The sequence below is a fragment of the Oncorhynchus mykiss genome, chromosome 2 (genome assembly GCF_013265735.2).
Source record: "Oncorhynchus mykiss isolate Arlee chromosome 2, USDA_OmykA_1.1, whole genome shotgun sequence".
NCBI lineage: Eukaryota > Metazoa > Chordata > Actinopteri > Salmoniformes > Salmonidae > Oncorhynchus > Oncorhynchus mykiss.
The window spans coordinates 22,580,348-22,604,496 of record NC_048566.1 but is presented as its reverse complement, the minus strand read 5'-3'; the positions used below and the strand labels follow the sequence as shown (position 1 = coordinate 22,604,496).

At 47.4% G+C, this 24,149-nt stretch overlaps 1 protein-coding gene across 3 annotated transcripts in view; it reads left to right on the top strand.

Annotated features, from left to right (window-relative positions):
* cadm4 (cell adhesion molecule 4) overlaps nt 1–24,149 on the top strand; it is a 198,211-nt gene that overhangs the window by 144,642 nt on the left and 29,420 nt on the right. The window contains exon 1 of one of the 3 annotated variants that reach the window (XM_036942468.1): nt 11,310–12,911. The exons of 1 other annotated variant lie outside the window; for it this stretch is intronic. In XM_036942468.1, the coding sequence (XP_036798363.1) occupies nt 12,830–12,911 (82 nt within the window). In that variant the 5' untranslated portion in view covers nt 11,310–12,829. Of the gene's footprint in view, nt 1–11,309; nt 12,912–24,149 lie in introns of those variants that run through there. One more of the 3 variants, XM_036942464.1, reaches the window with a different exon arrangement.

Below are 24,149 nucleotides of genomic sequence, written 5' to 3'. Positions count from 1 at the left end.
ACATCACACACCACAATGAACCCAGCCTCGACCCCCTTCCAGCTACATCATACAACACAATGAACCCACCCTCGACCCCTACCAGCTACATCACAGACCACAATGATCCCACCCTCGACCCCTACCAGCTACATAACACACCACAATGAACCCACCCACGACTCCTACAGCTTCATCACACACCACAGTGAACCCACCCTCGACCCCTACCAGCTACATCTATCACCACAATGAACCCACCCTCGATCCCTACCAGCTACGTCACACACCACAATGAACCCACCCTTGAGTCCTACCAGCTACATCACACACCACAATGAACCCACCCTCGACCCCTAACAGCTACGTCACACACCACAATGAACCCATCCACGACTCCTACCAGCTTCATCACACACCACAGTGAACCCACCCTCGACCCCTACCAGCTACATCTATCACCACAATGAACCCACCCTCGACCCCTACCAGCTACATCTATCACCACAATGAACCCACCCTCGATCCCTACCAGCTACGTCACACACCACAATGAACCCACCCTTGAGTCCTACCAGCTACATCACACACCACAATGAACCCACCCTCGACCCCTAACAGCTACGTCACACACCACAATGAACCCACCCACGACTCCTACCAGCTTCATCACACACCACAGTGAACCCACCCTCGACCCCTACCAGCTACATCTATCACCACAATGAACCCACCCTCGATCCCTACCAGCTACGTCACACACCACAATGAACCCACCCTTGAGTCCTACCAGCTACAGCACACACCACAATGAACCCACCCTCGACCCCTAACAGCTACATCACACACCCCAGTGATCCAACCCTCGACCCCTACCAGCTACATCTATCACCACAATGAACCCACCCTCGACCACTACCAGCTACATCTATCACCACAATGAACCCACCCTCGACCCCCTACCAGCTACATCACACACAACAATGAACCCACCCTCGACCCCCTACCAGCTACATCACACACCACAATGAACCCACCCTCAACCCCTACCAGCTACATCTATCACCACAATGAACCCACCCTCGACCACTACCAGCTACATCACACACCACAATGAACCCAGCCTCGACCCCCTTCCAGCTACATCATACACCACAATGAACCCACCCTCGACCCCTACCAGCTACATCACAGACCACAATGATCCCACCCTCGAGCCCTACCAGCTACGTAACACACCACAATGAACCCACCCACGACTCCTACAGCTTCATCACACACCACAGTGAACCCACCCTCGACCCCTACCAGCTACATCTATCACCTCAATGAACCCACCCTTGATCCCTACCAGCTACGTCACACACCACAATGAACCAACCCTTGAGTCCTACCAGCTACATCACACACCACAATGAACCCACCCTCGACCCCTAACAGCTACGTCACACACCACAATGAACCCACCCACGACTCCTACCAGCTTCATCACACACCACAGTGAACCCACCCTCGACCCCTACCAGCTACATCTATCACCACAATGAACCCACCCTCGATCCTTACCAGCTACGTCACACACCACAATGAACCCACCCTTGAGTCCTACCAGCTACATCACACACCACAATGAACCCACCCTCGACCCCTAACAGCTACATCACACACCCCAGTGAACCAACCCTCGACCCCTACCAGCTACATCTATCACCACAATGAACCCACCCTCGACCACTACCAGCTACATCTATCACCACAATGAACCCACCCTCGACCCCCTACCAGCTACATCACACACCACAATGAACCCACCCTCGACCCCCTACCAGCTACATCACACACCTCAATGAACCCACCCTCAACCCCTACCAGCTACATCTATCACCACAATGAACCCACCCTCGACCACTACCAGCTACATCACACACCACAATGAACCCAGCCTCGACCCCCTTCCAGCTACATCATACACCACAATGAACACACCCTCGACCCCTACCAGCTACATCACAGACCACAATGATCCCACCCTCGACCCCTACCAGCTACGTAACACACCACAATGAATCCACCCACGACTCCTACAGCTTCATCACACACCACAGTGAACCCACCCTCGACCCCTACCAGCTACATCTATCACCTCAATGAACCCACCCTCGATCCCTACCAGCTACGTCACACACCACAATGAACCCACCCTCGACCCCTAACAGCTACGTCACACACCACAATGAACCCACCCACGACTCCTACCAACTTCATCACACACCTCAGTGAACCCACCCTCAACCCCTACTAGCTACATCTATCACCACAATGAACCCACCCTCGACCCCCTACCAGCTACATCACACACCCCAGTGAACCCAACCTTGACCCCTACCAACTACGTAACACACCACAATGAACCCACCCTCGACCCCTACCAGCTACATCACACACCACAATGAACCCACCCTCGACCCCTACCAGCTACGTCACACACCACAATGAACCCACCCACGACTCCTACCAGCTTCATCACATACCACAGTGAACCCACCCACGACCCCTACCAGCCACATCTATCACCACAATGAACCCACCCTCAATCCCTACCAGCTACGTCACACACCACAATGAAACCACCCTTGAGTCCTACCAGCTACATCACACACCACAATGAACCCACCCTCGACCCCTAACAGCTACATCACACACCCCAGTGAACCCACCCTCGACCCCTACCAGCTACATCTATCACCACAATGAACCCACCCTCGACCACTACCAGCTACATCACACACCACAATGAACCCAGCCTCGACCCACTTCCAGCTACATCATACACCACAATGAACCCACCCTCGACCCCTACCAGCTACGTCACAGACCACAATGAACCCACCCTCGACCCCTACCAGCTACGTCACACACCACAATGAACCCACCCTCGACCCCTACCAGCTACATCACACACCACAATGAACCCACCCTCGACCCCTACCAGCTACATCTATCACCACAATGAACCCACCTTCGACCCCCTACCAGCTACATCACACACGACAATGAACCCACCCTCGACCCCTACCAGCTACATCTATCACCACAATGAACCCACCCTCGATCCCTACCAGCTACGTCACACACCACAATGAACCCACCCTTGAGTCCTACCAGCTACATCACACACCATAATGAACCCACCCTCGACCCCTAACAGCTACATCACACACCCCAGTGAACCCACCCTTGACCCCTACCAGCTACATCTATCACCACAATGACCCCACCCTCGATCCCTACCAGCTACGTCACACACCACAATGAACCCACCCTTGAGTCCTACCAGCTACATCACACACCACAATGAACCCAACCTTGACCCCTACCAACTACGTAACACACCACAATGAACCCACCCTCGACCCCTACCAACTACATCACACACCACAATGAACCCACCCTCGACCCCTACCAGCTACGTCACACACCACAATGATCCCACCCACGACTCCTACCAGCTTCATCACATACCACAGTGAACCCACCCACGACCCCTACCAGCTACATCTATCACCACAATGAACCCACCCTCGACCCCTACCAGCTACGTCACACACCACAATGATCCCACCCACGACTCCTACCAGCTTCATCACACACCACAATGAACCCACCCTTGAGTCCTACCAGCTACATCACGCACCACAATGAACCCACCCTCGACCCCTAACAGCTACATCACACACCACAATGAACCAACCCTCGACCCCCTACCAGCTACGTTGCACACCACAATGATCCCACCCTCGACCCCCTACGAGCTACATTATAAACCACAATGAACCCACCCTCGACCCCTACCAGCTACATCTATCCCCACAATGAACCCACCCTCGACCCCCTACCAGCTACATCACACACCACAATGAACCCACCCTTGATCCCTACCAGCTACATCTATCACCACAATGAACCCACCCTCGACCCCTACCAGCTACATCTATCACCACAATGAACCCACCCTCGACCCCCTACCAGCTACATCACACACCACAATGAACCCACCCTCGACCCCCTACCAGCTACATCACACACGACAATGAACCCACCCTCGACCCCTACCAGCTACATCTATCACCACAATGAACCCACCCTCGATCCCTACCAGCTACGTCACACACCACAATGAACCCACCCTTGAGTCCTACCAGCTACATCACACACCATAATGAACCCACCCTCGACCCCTACCAGCTACATCACACACCCCAGTGAACCCACCCTCGACCCCTACCAGCTACATCTATCCCCACAATGAACCCACCCTCGACCCCCTACCAGCTACATCACACACCACAATGAACCCACCCTTGATCCCTACCAGCTACATCTATCACCACAATGAACCCACACTCGACCCCTACCAGCTACATCTATCACCACAATGAACCCACCCTCGACCCCCTTCCAGCTGCGTCACACACCACAATGAACCCACCCTCGACCCCTACCAGCTACGTCACAGACCACAATGAACCCACTCTCGACCCCTACCAGCTACATCTATCACCACAATGAACCCAGCCTCGACCCCCTACCAGCTACGTCACACACCATGTAGCATGCAGCAACACAAAGGCACTCCTCATTTGGCAACATAAGCATGGGCCCTGACACACACAACACCCCCCTATAGACACACCGGCCTGTCTGCCCAGCTCACAGAGGGTGGAGAAGCTTAGCTCACCTCAGGACTGTAGGTAGAACAGGGATAACCAGGCATCCTCACCACAGGTTTCTCTGTGTGGACAGATAACACCTCACACTAGAGGAGTTGGTAGAGCTCTGGATTTAACCTGCTGCTTTGACTGCAGCAGATCTTCTTCAGTTGCCATGTAGACTGGGATCAATGTGTGGTGGTGTACAGGCTGAGTAGTGGCTGTTAAATGTAGGGTTTAGTAGTATCCATGCACTGTGTTGCTGACTTTTCTAATGAGGGCAGGTGACAGAGAACGTGTTGGATTACATCATGGCTGCAGGAGCGGCGTTAACGTTAGCTAGAGCTGTGGCTGTAGAGAGAGAGACAAACAACAGAGAGAGGTGGGGACTGTCATGTGACTTGTTATTGCTCTCACTCTCACACACATACAAAGAGACAGTTCCCCCTCTCACCCTCACACACATTCAAAGAGACAGTTCCCCTCTCACTCTCACACACATACAAAGAGACAGTTCCCCTCTCACACACATACAAAGAGACAGTTCCCCTCTCACTCTCACACACATTCAAAGAGACAGTTCCCCTCTCACTCTCACACACATACAAAGAGACAGTTCCCCTCTCACTCTCACACACATACAAAGAGACAGTTCCCCTCTCACTCTCACACACATACAAAGAGAAAGTTCCCCTCTCACTCTCTCCTCGCTCCATCTCCAATCACCAAGCAACAAACCCCTACACCTCCTTCCTTCTACAGAGTTACTGTATCACACACACACGCGCACACACACACACACACACACACACACACACACACACACACACACACACTCACACACACCAATCATCTTATGGGAGAACTTCCATTTTTACCAAGAACAGCCTTAAGGACAGAAGAGACATTTTATCGCAGATGAACTGATAGGATCTTGTGCATCAGACACTCAGCCAGAACCAGCCCCAACTGCTGATTCAGAGATATCCCACAACCCCCTACCTCACACACACACACACACACACACACCATGCTCCGCCACGGGCGCTGCCTGCCTCAGTACAGGTAGTGTATCCATGGTAGTGAGAGCACTTACTCTTTTAATATCTACGGTATTAAATGCTGGAGGTGACCTCACCGCCATGCTTAAGCAGCCGGGTAACCGTGGAAGGATGTTGGAGTGCTTAATATTTTCATCACACCGCTGATTTAAGCCCCTTAAGTGCTTTGGCAACACTTATTCCATTGTGTTGCCAATGAAGCCCATAACATATTTGATTTGGACGAGGAACTGGGGGAGAGGGATGGGGACAGCATTGGCTTTCCGCACACTGCGACAAAACACACACGTACATACACACTTGCACACGCACTAGTAGACACACACACACAGATGACTGTATCATAATGTGAGAGCATGTCTAATTGAATACATTAGTGTTGTGTGGAATATGAATATGGTTTGTGACAGAGGGAGATTCATCTGAACTGTTCAGGGACTGGAGCAGTGAGGTACTGGTGGGGGCAGTAGCCGACTCACATTTAGTTAGTACAACACAGCATAACACTGTGGAATGTTTTCCTCCCCAGTGGTTTTGCAGTGGGGTGTTTTGGACTTGGTTATGGTGAGTAACTGCATGCTTGACCTGGCCTAGGGGTGGTCAGTAGTATCCTAGTGGTTAGAGAGGTGGAGATGTCACCAAGGAAAATGTCACCTTGCAATCCAAGGTACCATATGCTGTTGTGCCCTTAAGCAAGGCATGTCTCACTTCCATGCAGTCAAATGACCTAGTGGCCTCATGGGTGGAATGTTTTTCATATTTTTCCAAATTTCATCATTTAATAAACGTTGTTCTTTTTTTGCACCAAAAAAATCAAGTGTTTCTATGTCAAAAGGTTTTGTTATAATTCTGTCTTCTGTGATGTATCTAAGGTGTAATATTGGGATTCAAACTCAAAATGGATTACATTTCAACTCTATATCTGACATGGCACTTCAGTCCATAACCATATATGTGAGATGTATACTTTTGTTTCTGACCCTGACTTAGCCCACTGCAGTAAAAGGTTAACCCCTGAATGTCATGTAGAACGAATATACATTTGTGTTATGACAGATGGAGTAGAAAATGACTAGCCTACTGTGTGCAAACCCTGTGATTTCTTAGACGCATACATGTACAGTGGGGCAAAAAAGAATTTAGTCAGCCACCAATTGTGCAAGTTCTCCCACTTAAAAAGATGAGAGAGGCCTGTAATTTTCATCATATGTACACTTCAACTATGACAGACAAAATGAGGACAAAAAATCCAGAAAATCACATTGTAGGATTTTTTATTAATTTATTTGCAAATTATGGTGGAAAATAAGTATTTGGTCAATAACAAAAGTTTATCTCAATACTTTGTTATATACCCTTTGTTGGCAATGACAGAGGTAAAACGTTTTCTGTAAGTCTTCACAAGGTTTTCACACACTGTTGCTGGTATTTTGGCCCATTCCTCCATGCAGATCTCCTCTAGAGCAGTGATGTTTTGGGGCTGTTGCTGGGTAACACATACTTTCAACTCCCTCCAAAGATTTTCTATGGGGTTGAGATCTGGAGACTGGCTAGGCCACTCCAGGACCTTGAAATGCTTCTTACGAAGCCACTCCTTCGTTGCCCAGGTGGTGTGTTTGGGATCATTTGTCATGCTGAAAGACCCAGCCACGTTTCATCTTCAATGCCCTTGCTGATGGAAGGAGGTTTTCACTCAAAATCTCACGATACATGGCCCCATTCATTCTTTCCTTTACACGGATCAGTCGTCCTGGTCCCTTTGCAGAAAAACAGCCCCAAAGCATGATGTTTCCACCCCCATGCTTCACAGTAGGTATGGTGTTCTTTGGATGCAACTCAGCATTCTTTGTCCTCCAAACACGATGAGTTGAGTTCTATTTTGGTTTCATCTGACCATATGACATTCTCCCAATCTTCTTCTGGATCATCCAAATGCTCTCTAGCAAACTTCAGACGGGCCTGGACATGTACTGGCTTAAGCAGGGGGACACGTCTGGCACTGCAGGATTTGAGTCCATGGCGGCGTAGTGTGTTACTGATGGTAGGCTTTGTTACTTTGTTACTTTGGTCCCAGCTCTCTGCAGGTCATTCACTAGGTTCTTGTGATACTTTTGATCTTGCGTGGAGCCCCAGATCGAGGGAGATTATCAGTGGTCTTGTATATCTTCCATTTCCTAATAATTGCTCCCACAGTTGATTTCTTCAAACCAAGCTGCTTACCTATTGCAGATTCAGTCTTCCCAGCCTGGTGCAGGTCTACAATTTTTTTCTGGTGTCCTTTGACAGCTCTTTGGTCTTGGCCATAGTGGAGTTTGGAGTGTGACTGTTTGAGGTTGTGGACAGGTGTCTTTTATACTAAAAAACAAGTTCAAACAGGTGCCATTAGTACAGGTAACGAGTGGAGGACAGAGGAGCCTCTTAAAGAAGAAGTCACAGGTCTGTGAGAGCCAGAAATCTTGCTTGTTTGTAGGTGACCAAATACTTATTTTCCACCATAATTTGCAAATAAATAAATTAAAAATCCTACAATGTGATTTTCTGGATTTTTTTTCTCATTTTGTCTGTCATAGTTGAAGTGTATCTATGATGAAAATTACAGGCCTCTCTCATCTTTTTAAGTGGGAGAACTTGCACAATTGGTGGCTGACTAAATATTTTTTTGCCCCACTGTATGTCTCATTAATGTGTTAAAGACTGGGAGAAACAGAGTGTATTTACAGTCTCATCAAGCACTTACTGACATCAACAGGAGCCACGGTCACATGCTTACAATGACATGAAAACGCGAACATGGTACCAAACACACACACACACACACACATACACTGTTCTAATAACACGCATACAGACACATACACACTCACTGTTCTGAGAACATGCATACAGACACACACACTGTTCTAATAACACGCATAAAGACAGCCTATAGGGAGGAGGTCAGAGACCTGGCCGGGTGGTGCCAGAATAACAACCTATCCCTCAACGTAACCAAGACTAAGGAGATGATTGTGGACTACAGGAAAAGGAGGACTGAGCACGCCCCCATTCTCATCGTCGGGGCTGTAGTGAAGCAGGTTGAGAGCTTCAAGTTCCTTGGTGTCCACATCACCAAACTCATCAAGACAGTCGTGAAGAGGGCACGACAAAGCCTATTCCCCTCAGGAAACTAAAAAGATTTGGCATGGGTCCTGAGATCCTCAAAAGGTTCTACAACTGCAACATTGAGAGCATCCTGACTGGTTGTATCACTACCTGGCAACTGCTCAGCCTCCGACTGCAAGGCACTACAGAGGGTAGTGCGGACGGCCCAGTACATCACTGGGGCTAAGCTGCCTGCCGTCCAGGACCTCTATACCAGGCGGTGTCAGAGAAAAGCCCTAAAAATTGTCAAAGACCCCAGCCACCCCAGTCACAGACTGTTCTCTCTACTACCACATGGCAAGCAGTACCGGAGTGCCAAGTCTAGGACCAAAAGGCTTCTCAACAGCTTTCACCCCCAAGCCATAAGGACTCCTGAACAGGTAATCAAATGGCTACCCGGACTCGCTCCTTTTATAGCCTCGCTACTGTATATAGCCTGTCTTTTTACTGTTGTTTTATTTCTACACCTGTTGTATTCGGCGCACGTGACAAATTAACTTTGATTTGATTTTATTCTAATAACACACATACAGACACACACACACTGTTCTAATAACACACATACAGACACACACACTGTTCTAATAACACGCATACAGACACACACACACTGTTCTAATAACACACATACAGACACACACACACTGTTCTAATAACACACATACAGACACACACACACTGTTCTAATAACACACATACAGACACACACACACTGTTCTAATAACACACATACAGACACACACACACTGTTCTAATAACACACATACAGACACACACACACTGTTCTGAGAACACACATACAGACACACTGTTCTGAGAACACACATACAGACACACTGTTCTGAGAACACGCATACAGACACACTGTTCTGAGAACACGCATACAGACACACACACTGTTCTGAGAACATGCATACAGACACACTGTTCTGAGCACATGCATACAGACACACTGTTCTGAGAACACGCATACAGACACACACACTGTTCTGAGAACACGCATACAGACACACTGTTCTGTGCACACGCATACAGACACACTGTTCTGAGCACATGCATACAGACACACTGTTCTGAGAACACGCATACAGACACACTGTTCTGAGAACACGCATACAGACACACTGTTCTGAGCACACGCATACAGACACACTGTTCTGAGAACACGCATACAGACACACTGTTCTGAGAACATGCATACAGACACACACATTGTTCTGAGAACACGCATACAGACACACACACTGTTCTGAGAACATGCATACAGACACACTGTTCTGAGAACATGCATACACACACACTGTTCTGAGAACATGCATACAGACACACTGTTCTGAGAACATGCATACAGACACACACACTGTTCTGAGAACATGCATACAGACACAGACACTGTTCTGAGAACACGCATACAGACACACTGTTCTGAGAACATGCATACACACACACTGTTCTGAGAACATGCAGACAGACACACTGTTCTGAGAACATGCATACAGACACACTGTTCTGAGAACATGCATACAGACACAGACACTGTTCTGAGAACACGCATACAGACACACTGTTCTGAGAACATGCATACACACACACTGTTCTGAGAACATGCATACAGACACACTGTTCTGAGAACATGCATACAGACACACACACTGTTCTGAGAACACGCATACAGACACACACACTGTTCTGAGAACACGCATACAGACACACACACTGTTCTGAGCACACGCATACAGACACACACACTGTTCTGAGAACATGCATACAGACACACTGTTCTGAGCACACACATACACACACACTGTTCTGAGAACACGCATACAGACACACACACACACACACACTGTTCTGAGAACACGCATACAGACACACACACTGTTCTGAGAACACGCATACAGACACACACACTGTTCTGAGAACACGCATACAGACACACACACTGTTCTGAGAACACGCATACACACTGTTCTGAGAACACACATACAGACACACACACACTGTTCTGAGAACACGCATGCAGACACACACACATGCAGCCATTATGGACTGTCTTAATACAACAGCTATAAAACAGGTCATTGGACAAAGAGGACCTCTATGAGTTCTCTGTTTGTCTCTCTTCCTCTCTGTCTCTCTTGTCTCTCTTCCTCTCTGTATCTTGGTTTCAACTGAGGGATTGTAGGGGAAGAAGGCCTTGCCACTAAACATCCTTAACAGACCCAGCTATATACCCTGTCTGAATGGACTGCTGGGCGGTTACAGACACAGCCACTGTTCGCTGACCTGAAAGACAGTCATTGTCGCATCCACACCCAAACCTTCACAAAATAACTAAAATGCTAAATATGCATCCGCGGACTAACACACACACACTTACACACACTGATAGAGAGTGGAAGCAGGCAGGCTGTGGGAGGAGAGCAGGGGTTATATAAACCAGACACAGACGGACAGATAGACAGCTGACACTACTCTGGGATATACTGAACATATACTGAACATATACTGAACATATACTGAATGACAGAGGGGAAGAGGAGGAGGAAGAGGAAACAACCAGAAACTAAAGCCCTGTCCCACTATATTGACCTGACTGAGGATAGAGAGAGAGGGGACGACAAGATAACAAAACAACCACAACGAGAGAGGGGGATGAGACAAGAAGAGAAAACACGGAATCTACTTTGTTTGGATCAGAGGGACAATATCCTTTCCGAGATACAACGACAGAGAGCACAGAGCAATTTCCTTGGTGTCAGGTTCTGGTGTGGTTGCTGTTAGGGACTTTGAGGTTCCATGCTACTTCAGTGCCATTGACAGTGCCAGGGCCCACGGTGCAGTAGTGGTAGCATTGACTGGCTAATTGCAGACAGAAGGCAGAGGACTTTGTAGCAGTCTGGGGATGACACCGCTGTTCTGCTCAATCAGACAGTGTTCAGCGAGGTGTGTGCTGCAGTCCGGTCACCCTCAGTAAGTTATACGCTCTCCGGGCCGGGCCCTCGTCGCTGCTGCATTAGGAGCCGCCAATCAGAACCAACAACCAACTCCACACGGACCGCAGCAGCTGAACTGAGCTCACTGACGGAGCGGGCAGTGAACACGAGACTCAACACAGGGACTGAACATCGTGACTGGAAGCAGGCCAGCCGTGTGCAGCAGAGAGAGACATTGTGATCCTGTATAAACATACACGTTACATCTCTACAGTGGGACGGATAGAGAGAGAGAGAGATGTAGCCTATAGAGTAATGCTATACGTGTGATCCTGTAGGGTGTTTATATCACACAGGGAGACTGTAGTCATTTGTAAAGCAGTTACCATCACAGTTGGAGACGGTGATGTGTGATAGTGAACCGTGAGAGACAATTTAGCTGATGACGTGTTTGTGTTGTGAAAAGTATCATGTGTGGGGATTGAGCCCCGGGTTGAGAGATATGGGTACAGAAACAGTATAATGGCGTGTTTCAGATGGTTTACTCCGATGTGTCTGTCTGGCTGATGTAGAGTAAAGATATTGGTTTGTTTAGTGTTGGGATTCTGGTCTGTGGTTTGCCATTTGAGTGGTTCTAGCCTGTTGGTTTGTATCATTGCTTTGTTCCATTGATTTGATGTTTAGTTATGTAGTCCTACACAGCAGAGCAGCTCTGTTGGCAGACAGTCATTTGGCTAGTTGTGTGCTGATAGTTCGTAGCAACGTTGTAAGACATTCTAGATCGACGCTGTGGTGATGTTAGATCGGTGGTGTTTTATCAAAAGACTGCAGCTCTGAAGAATCGTGCGTGTTGTGTACTGGTAAAACCCCAGCTTTGTTGTGTGTCACTGCAGCCCTAGCTGTGCTCTGCTGTGCTCTGCTGTGCTCTGCTCTGTTGTTCGGCGCCTGTGTCCTGTGTCACAGAGGAAGCATTGATCAGACAGCTACTGAGGCTCAATACACAATGAGGCCTGGCCCGAGATCTCTCCTTCTCCCAACCCCCCTCTCCCTCTCCCTGCGTGCCCTGCTCCTGCTCTGCCTTGCGTGTAAGTCCCACACACATGCACGTGCACACCACACACTTGCGTAATAGACGTTCAATGTGCATTCACTGACAATCTACGTACTGTACATTCACACATACACATGATGACACACACTAACTTGCATACAGATGGAGGATCTTCATTTCATCACGCTGTTGCAGAACTTTCCTGCAATGCAGGACATTTTAAATGGATAGTGGTTGTATTTCAGCTTTGGAAAGGCTTCTGAAGTTTGTCATTTCTACTTTGAAATTTCAGGCTTGATTTTCCCTCACAAAAAAATGTATCACCCCCTACAAAAATATCCATTCATTTACAATCCACATAATAATTCACATTTCCTGTTGCTGTAGGATTTCCCTGCTGTAGCAAACTGGCTCACATGTAAGACCCTACATCTGTACAAACACTGACTCACCTCACTACATCAAGCTAGATTATCTTTCTCCATCTTTCACCTCTCAGTGGGGTAGTTGATGCCAACATGTGAAAATGGGAAGATCGGGAGACTTAATAAATGTCATGTAAAATGGGGGAAAGCTATAGAGTGAGGGAAATTGAAGACAATTCACGTAGGGATCGAAAGATAGAGTGGACCGAGAGAAAAGCAGAGTGTGAATGAACTCTCAAATCTCTGATTTAGGTGTGAATTTCCAATGAGCATTATGTATGAGCAGAGTGCTATAGAGAGGAGGGTTACACCCGTGGGACTGTAGGACTGGGGAAATGTGGAAATACAAACCAGGATGGAGGAGTACAGCTAAAAGAGGCGAGAGAGAGAGAGATGAGTCTCCCGATCTTCCCATTATCACGTGTTGGCCACAATTATCCCAGAGAGAGAGAGAGATCACAGCCTCTGAGAGCCTTCTGAAGTACACCACAAAATAAACTTTGACCAGAGGAGATAGAGAGACAAACTGGTAGAGGGATGGAGAGAGTGAGAAAAAAGAAGATAAGCAAGAGGGAGGGACAGAAAGATAGTGAGCCCAGGAATCAGGAGAGCAGGAGAGCCAGTGTTTCCTGGGCTCACTGTCTTTCTGGATCACTGTGGGCAGGAGAGCCAGTGTTTCCCCTGTCTTTGATCTATGATTAGGATCTCTGTGGGCAGGAGAGCCAGTGTTTCCCCTGTCTTTGATCTATGATTAGGATCACTGTGGGCAGGAGAGCCAGTGTTTCCCCTGTCTTTGATCTATGATTAGGATCACTGTGGGCAGGAGAGCCAGTGTTTCCCCTGTCTTTGATCTATGATTAGGATCACTGTGGGCAGGAGAGCCAGTGTTTCCCCTGTCTTTGATCTATGATTAGGATCACTGTGGGCAGGAGAGCCAGTGTTTCCCCTGTCTTTGATCTATGATTAGGATCACTGTGGGTAGGAGAGCCAGTGTTTCCCCTGTCTTTGATCTATGATTAGGATCACTGGTAGCACCACTGATACCATGAATACATCCTGTCATCATTCTATTTGGGCTCAAGCAGCGTATTAATATGCAGAGATGTTCTGTAAATAACCATGGCTGCAACGCGTCCACTTCCTCCAAGCCAATCAAAATCTGGATTGCCGAATTTGCATATTGGATCTACACAGGGACATTTTGTGGCATGGGATGGCGGGAGGGAGGGAATAGATGACAGTAGAAGAGTGAGAGAATGAGGAAGAGGGATGGAAAGAGAGAATTAGTTTTTAGCCTTGGCAGGGGGACTGGGTTATATAATTCCTGCCAATGAAGCAGTTTTGGGTGAGCAGTGAGCAGGAGGAGGGAGACTGGCCAGGTAGAGGGATTGATGCGGGGGGGGGGGGGGGGGGGGGGTTAAGACTCTCCTCTTGGCCGCTGTGAATCTCCAGCGTGGTATCAACGTGTAACGTGTACATTTTCCTTAAGCTGCCCTTGTTTTGTGTGGCAGTCGTCACCAGAGCACTGTTGGGCTGTGACGGCTCGTCATAAACACCATGGCTAACCAGCTTTAGCTGTTTAAAGGGACTGCATACACACTGGTGGAAAACAGAGAGAGGTAAAGAGAGAAGGGATTGGAAGGGAGGGAGATGAGATGGGCGGAGTGGTAGAGAGAGATGAGATGAGCGGAGTGGTAGAGAGAGATGAGATGAGGGGAGTGGTAGAGAGAGAGATGAGATGAGCGGAGTGGTAGAGAGAGATGAGATGAGGGGAGTGGTAGAGAGAGAGATGAGATGAGATGAGGGGAGTGGTAGAGAGAGAGATGAGATGAGGGGAGTGGTAGAGAGAGAGATGAGATGAGCGGAGTGGTAGAGAGAGAGATGAGATGAGCGGAGTGGTAGAGAGAGATGAGATGAGCGGAGTGGTAGAGAGAGATGAGATGAGGGGAGTGGTAGAGAGAGAGATGAGATGAGCGGAGTGGTAGAGAGATGAGATGAGATGAGGGGAGTGGTAGAGAGAGAGATGAGATGAGGGGAGTGGTAGAGAGAGAGATGAGATGAGCGGAGTGGTAGAAAGAGATGAGATGAGGGGAGTGGTAGAGAGAGAGATGAGATGAGCGGAGTGGTAGAGAGAGATGAGATGAGGGGAGTGGTAGAGAGAGATGAGGTGAGGGGAGTGGTAGAGAGAGATGAGATGAGGGGAGTGGTAGAGAGAGAGATGAGATGAGCGGAGTGGTAGAGAGAGATGAGATGAGGGGAGTGGTAGAGAGAGAGATGAGATGAGATGAGGGGAGTGGTAGAGAGAGAGATGAGATGAGGGGAGTGGTAGAGAGAGAGATGAGATGAGCGGAGTGGTAGAGAGAGAGATGAGATGAGGGGAGTGGTAGAGAGAGATGAGATGAGCGAAGTGGTAGAGAGAGATGAGATGAGGGGAGTGGTAGAGAGAGAGATGAGATGAGCGGAGTGGTAGAGAGATGAGATGAGATGAGGGGAGTGGTAGAGAGAGAGATGAGATGAGATGAGGGGAGTGGTAGAGAGAGAGATGAGATGAGGGGAGTGGTAGAGAGAGAGATGAGATGAGCGGAGTGGTAGAGAGAGAGATGAGATGAGGGGAGTGGTAGAGAGAGAGATGAGATGAGCGGAGTGGTAGAGAGAGATGAGATGAGGGGAGTGGTAGAGAGAGAGATGAGATGAGCGGAGTGGTAGAGAGAGAGATGAGATGAGGGGAGTGGTAGAGAGAGAGATGAGATGAGGGGGAGTGGTAGAGAGAGAGATGAGATGAGGGGAGTGGTAGAGAGAGAGATGAGTTGAGGGGAGTGGTAGAGAGAGAGATGAGATGAGGGGGAGTGGTAGAGAGAGAGATGAGTTGAGGGGAGTGGTAGAGAGAGAGATGAGATGAGGGGAGTGGTAGTGAGAGATGAGATGAGGGGAGTGGTAGAGAGAGAGATGAGATGAGCGGAGTGGTAGAGAGAGAGATGAGATGAGCGGTGGTAGAGAGAGAGATGAGATGAGGGGAGTGGTAGAGAGAGAGATGAGTTGAGGGGAGTGGTAGAGAGAGAGATGAGATGAGGGGAGTGGTAGAGAGAGAGATGAGTTGAGGGGAGTGGTAGAGAGAGAGATGAGATGAGGGGGAGTGGTAGAGAGAGAGATGAGTTGAGGGGAGTGGTAGAGAGAGAGATGAGATGAGGGGAGTGGTAGTGAGAGATGAGATGAGGGGAGTGGTAGAGAGAGAGATGAGATGAGCGGAGTGGTAGAGAGAGAGATGAGATGAGCGGTGGTAGAGAGAGAGATGAGATGAGGGGAGTGGTAGAGAGAGAGATGAGTTGAGGGGAGTGGTAGAGAGAGATAAGATGAGGGGAGTGGTAGAGAGAGAGATGAGATGAGCAGAGTGGTAGAGAGAGAGGGAATGGGGTCATGGAAATATGTTGAAGGTCATAAAGAACATGAAGGTCAAAACATAGCTGTGAGAAGGACGGGAAGGATGAACAGGGATGTGAGATGAGGTAGAGAAGAGAGGAGCAGTGGGAAGGATGAACAGGGATGTGAGATGAGGTAGAGAAGAGAGGAGCAGTGAGAAGGATGGGAAGGATGAACAGGGATGTGAGATGAGGTAGAGAAGAGAGGAGCAGTGAGAAGGATGGGAAGGATGAACAGGGATGTGAGATGAGGTAGAGAAGAGAGGAGCAGTGAGAAGAGAGGAGTGTAATGAGGTAGAGTAGATGTGTGAGAAAGAGAGAGAGAGAGAAATACACAAAGGGGGGTACATAATTCTGCTGTTAACTCAGAGGGGTGTTGTGAGGGAGAGAGTGAGAGAGAGAGATAGTGAGTGAGAGAGGATTAGAGGAAAAGAGAAGGCCTGAGATGAGAGAAGAAAATCAGACATTTCTTCCAACATTCTTCCAATTTCATCTGTTTGTCCTCATGTCCTCTCTCTCAATCCCTCTCCCTCTCTCTCCCTTTCTCCCTGTCCTGGACAAAACAGGATGATTATACTGCAGACTTGAGCTGCAGAACAAATCACATTTAGTGATGGAGAGTGTGGAGATAGAACCATGCGGGAATGAGAGATACCCCCTGAGTCAGAGAGAGAGAGGCAGACAGACAGAGAGCAGGAGTCTTGCAGAATGGAAGGAAAGTATCACTAGTTTAGAGGCTAGATGAAGGAAGAGAGACATGGATAGAGGGTGAATATTATGCACAGAGAAGAAGAGAGGAGGAATGAGAGATGAAGGTATAGAAGGGGCATGGGGGAGTAGTACAGGGAGAAGGTGAGGGAAAGAGGGAGGTAATGAATACAGGAGAATAGAATACAGCAGGGGGAAATGATGAGCTCTAAGGACCAACAGGAAGAGAGGGAGAGATGGAAGAGGAGAACAGAATGAGACCAATAAGCGACCAGAGATTTTTTTATTGTTTATTTTACTTTTGTTTATTATCTAGTTCACTTGCTTTGGCAATGTAAGCATATGTTTCTCATGCTGATATAGCCCCTTAAATTGAAGAGAGAGAGAGAGAGAGAGAGAGAGAGAGAGAGAGGGGGGAAGAAAAGAGGGTTAGGGAGAGCGAACAGAGCTAGGTAATGAAAAAGAGAAGAAGCTAGATTGTAAAGGATTATGTATTATTTATAGTTGAGCCTTTTTTTGTGGATTTGATTGGCAGTGTTAGAATCCTGGGAGAGATGAGGGATAATTTTAGACCAGAAATAGAGAGAGAAGAGGGAGGAGAAGAGGGAAAATAATCTTATTCTGTCAGCTTTTTCACTGATGCAGAGGCAGCACACCCAGCAAAACTGACTGGTTTACCTGAAGCAAACGCTCTCTGACAAGCTTAAACACAGAAAAATGAATTTCCGTATGCAGCTAATCATAGCTAACCACACACACAAAGACACAGTATAGGGATTTGAATGTGTTGTCAACCCATTTAACTGGTAAAAATGCACTTTCGTTGGGAAAAACAGCTGTTTTCTTGACTTGTTGTGTAGCCTATCTAGACTCAACCTCATGTGAAGTCCCTCTGGCTGCCTGCTAGCCTATCTCTCCTGTCTCGTTATTGACCTGGAGGGTGTGTGTGTGTGTGTGTGTGTGTGTGTGTGTGTGTGTGTGTGTTTTTGTGTGTGTGTGTGTGTGTGTGTGTGTGTGTGTGTGTGTGTGTGTGTGTGTGTGTGTGTGTGTGTGTGTGTCTTGAAGTCTCCATGGCGATAACTCAGTCCACTAATCCTACAGTAAGCTACACGCTGAGCCATTCTAGGATTCATACACCTATGCTGTGCTCCCAACTACCACCCTCCTCTAACCCTCCTTTTAACTCAGCTTCACCTTGGGAACCATTTAGGACGCCCCGGATACGACCTTGTTTATTTATACCTATATGTGTTTTTCTTTTCTTTGTTTGTTTATGCATTTTTTAATTATTGGTTGCCTGAGTGCTGTGTAGCTGGCATAAATAAATGCACCTTTTCAGAGCCTTGGAGAGAGTGGAGGGGAGCTCTGATCAGGGCCTTTCACTGCGATGAAACACTGCCCCCACTTGGCCAAAAGGGGAACTGACAATAGTATCTTGTTTTATTTATCTGTTTTTCATACTGTCAGTACACCGCTTCAGTATCGATCGCCTTACATTCTCTCTCAATCTAATTCCATGCATGTGGAGTATTTTATTATGACTCTGATTTTAATGGGGTCAGGATTAATACTTCTGCCACGGTGTGTGTCTTTTCTCTTCTGTAGTCATACTACTGTATAGAAGTCTAGCCCTGCCTATTGGTATTCACAAGCCCCTGGCCTACAGAGGAGGGACTATAAAAACTGCAGTTAAAGTGGCAAGGCCGCCATGGGGCCATGCTGAGGGGACCTGCGTCATCCCATATCTCTCCCAGCTGTGGTGTTATTATACCGGACCCCCGCTCTGCTCCTCCATGCATTTCCTGGTTTGACTGTTCTGTCTCCCGCCACCCTCGTCTGGTCCCGTTGGCTTGGCAGCCAGGTGCGTGGTGGTGGATGTGTCATGCACAGCGCAGGCCTGCCTGCCTGGTCTGTCTGTCTCTACATCAGCAGCATCGGCGGGTAGCTAGGCCTCATCTCCATTGAAGAGGTGACAGCTGGCGAAGGAAGTGGAAGTAACGAACTCTAATTAGTCCTATTTTCTAGCCTCGGCCTCAAACATCCCACCACTCTTTTCTGCCCGGATTTGTATGTGCTGTTCTATGGGTTTTGATATGAATAACTCACAATGACTTCCCGGGCTGGGCCTCTGCTTGTGATATGGTGCTGCTATTACAATTAGTGCCATTAAAACAATGGTGGCCAAGTTGCCGGTTGCCAGGGTGATGAGTAATAACAGTCATTAAGTAGCCTAAATAATTGGGATGTAGGTGGTGAACGCTGATGGCCGTGATATGAATCACAATATTGATGTAGAGAATGGCGAATAATAATGACACCAATTAGTAATAATTGGCCAGGAGTTTTTGGTGTGTCCTCTTTATTTCTCTCTCTCTCTCTGTATCTCTCCCTCTCTCTCTCTCTGTGTCTCTCTCTCTCTCTCTCTCTCTCTCTCTCTCCCTCTCTCTCTCTCTCTCTCTCTCTCTCTCTCTCTCCCTCTCTCTCTCTCTCTCTCTCTCTCTTTCTCTCTCTCTCTCTCTCTCCCTCTCTCCCTCTCTCTCTCTCTCTCTCTCTCTCTCTCTCTCTCTCTCTCTCTCTCTCTCCCTCTCTCTCTCTCTCTCTCTCTCTCTCTCTCTCTCTCTCTCTCGCTTGGGAAACATGTGTTAACATTGCCAAAGCAAGTGAGGTAGATAATATACAAAAGTGAAATAAACAATCAAAATTAACAGTAAACATTACACATACAGATATGTCAAAACAATAAAGACATTACAAATGTCATATTATACATGTATGTATATATAGTGTTGTAACACTGTACAAATAGTTAAAGAACACAAGGGAAAATAAATAAGCATAAATATGGTTGTATTTACAATGGTGTTTGTTCTTCACTGGTTGCCCTTTTCTTCTGACAACAGGTCACAGGTGCTGCTGTGATGGCACACTGTGGTATTTCACCCAGTAGATATGGGAGTTTGTCAAAATCGGGTTTTTTTTTTAATTCTTTGTGGATCTGTGTAATCTGAGGGAAATATGTCTCTCTAATATGGTCATACATTGGGCAGGAGTTTAGGAAGTGCAGCTCAGTTTCCACCTCATTTTGTGGGCAGTGAGCACATAGCCTGTCTTCTCTTGAGAGCCAGGTCTGCCTACGGCAGCCTTTCTCAATAGCAAGGCTATGTTCACTGAGTCTGTACATAGTCAAAGCTTTCCTTAAGTTTGGGTCAGTCACAGTGGTCAGGTATTCTGCCACTGTGTACTCTCTGTTCAGGGCCAAATAGCATTCTAGTTCACCCTGTTTTTTAGTTAATTCTTTCCAATGTATCAAGTAATTAACTTTTTTTTTCTCATGATTTGGTTGGGTCTAATTGTGTTGCTGTTGCTGTCCTGAGGCTTTGTCTCGTTCTCTCGCTCTCTCTACCAAACACAACCAGAAACACAACCACACACAATCACAAAGACAAACACAACCACAAACACAACCACACACAATCACAAAGACAAACACAACCACACACAACCACAAACACCACCACACACACAACCACAAAGACAACCACAAACACCGCCACACTTCACCACAACCACACTTGACCACAACCACAAAGACAACCACAAACACAACCACAAAGACAACCACAAACACAACCACAAACACAACCACACACAACCACACACACAACCACACACGACCACAAACACAACCACAATGACACACAAGCACAGACACACACACAACAACCACACACAAAACCACAAATACAACCAAACACAACCACACATGACCACAACCACAACTACACACAACCACACACCCAACCAAACACAACCAGAAACACAACCACACATGACCACACACACAACCACACACACAACAACGACCACACACACAACCACAAACAACCAAACACACAACCACAAACACAACCAAACACTCAACCACACACAATCACAAACACAACCACAAACATAACCACACACGACCACAAACACAGCCACACACAACCACAAAGACAACCACAAACAGAACCACACACGACCACAAACACAACCACACACGACCACAAACACAACCACACACAACCACAAACACAACCACAAACACAACCACAAACACAACCACACACAACCACAAACACAACCACAAACAACCGCAAACACAACCACAAACACAACCACACACAACCACACACACAACTACAACCACAAACACAACCACAAACACAACCACAAACAACCACAAACACAACCACAAACACAACCACAAACACAACCACACACAACCACAAACACAACCACACACAACCACAAACACAACCACAAACACAACCACAAACACAACCACACACAACCACAAACACAACCACACACAACCACAAACACAACCACAAACAACCACAAACACAACCACACACGACCACAACCACAACCACACACACAACCACAAACAAAATCACAACCAAACACAACCACACACGACCACAAACACAACCACACAAACACAACCACACACGACCACAAACACAACCACAAACACAACCACAATGACACACAAGCACAGACACACACACAACAACAACCACAAACACAACCAAACACAACCACACATGACCACAACCACAACTACACACAACCACACACCCAACCAAACACAACCAGAAACACAAACACACATGACCACACACACAACCACACACACAACAACAACCACACACACAACCACAAACACAACCAAACACACAACCAAACACTCAACCACACACAATCACAAACACGACCACAAACATAACCACACACGACTACAAACACAACCACACACAACCACAAAGACAACCACAAACAGAACCACACACGACCACAAACACAACCACACACAACCACACACGACCACAAACACAACCACACACACAACCACAACCACAAAGACAACCACAAACACAACCACACACGACCACAAACACAACCACACACACAACTACAAACACAACCACAAACACAACCACAAACACAACCACAAACACAACCACAAACACAACCACACACAACCACAAACACAACCACACACGACCACAACCACAACCACACACGACCACAAACACAACCACACACACAACCACAAACAAAATCACAACCAAACACAACCACACACGACCACAAACATAACCACACAAACACAACCACACATGACCACAAACACAACCACACACACAGCTACATACACAACCACAAACACAACCACAAACACAACCACAAACAGCCACAAACACAACCACACACGACCACAAACACAACCACACACACAACCACAAACACAACCACAACCAAACACAACCACACACGACCACAAACACAACCACACAAACACAACCAAACACACAACCACAAACACAACCAAACACTCAACCACAAACACAACCACACACAACCACAAAGACAACCACAAACAGAACCACACACGACCACAAACACAACCACACACAACCACACACGACCACAACCACAACCACACACGACCACAAACACACCCACACACACAACCACAAACAAAATCACAACCAAACACAACCACACACGACCACAAACACAACCACACAAACACAACCACACACGACCACAAACACAACCACACAAACACAACCACACACGACCACAAACACAACCACAAACACAACCACAATGACACACAAGCACAGACACACACACAACAACAACCACAAACACAACCACACATGACCACAACCACAACTACACACAACCACACACCCAACCAAACACAACCAGAAACACAACCACACATGACCACACACACAACCACACACACAACAACAACCACACACACAACCACAAACACAACCAAACACACAACCACAAACACAACCAAACACTCAACCACACACAATCACAAACACGACCACAAACATAACCACACACAACCACACACGACCACAAACACAACCACACACAACCACAAAGACAACCACAAACACAACCAAAGACAACCACAAACACAACCACACACGACCACAAACACAAACACACAACCACACACAACCACAAACACAACCACACACACAACCACAACCACAAAGACAACCACAAACACAACCACACACACAACTACAAACACAACCACAAACACAACCACAAACACAAACACAACCACAAACAACCACAAACACAACCACACACAACCACAAACACAACCACACACGCCCACAACCACAACCACACACGACCACAAACACAACCACACACACAACCACAAACACAACCACACACACAACCACAAACAAAATCACAACCACACACGACCACAAACACAACCACACACAACCACAAACACAACCACACACACAGCTACATACACAACCACAACCACAAACACAACCACAAACACAACCACAAACACAACCACACACGACCACAACCACACACGACCACAAACACAACCACACACACAACCACAAACACAACCACAACCAAACACAACCACACACGACCACAAACACAACCACACAAACACAACCACACACAACCACGAACACAACCACACACGATCACAAACACAACCACACACTGTCACACCCTGGCCATAGAGAGGTTTTTATTCTCTATTTTGGTTAGGGCAGGGTGTGACTAGGGTGGGCATTCTAGTTTCTTTATTTCTATGTTTTCTATTTCTTTGTTTTTGGCCGAGTGTGGTTCCTAATCAGAGGCAGCTGTCTATCGTTGTCTCTGATT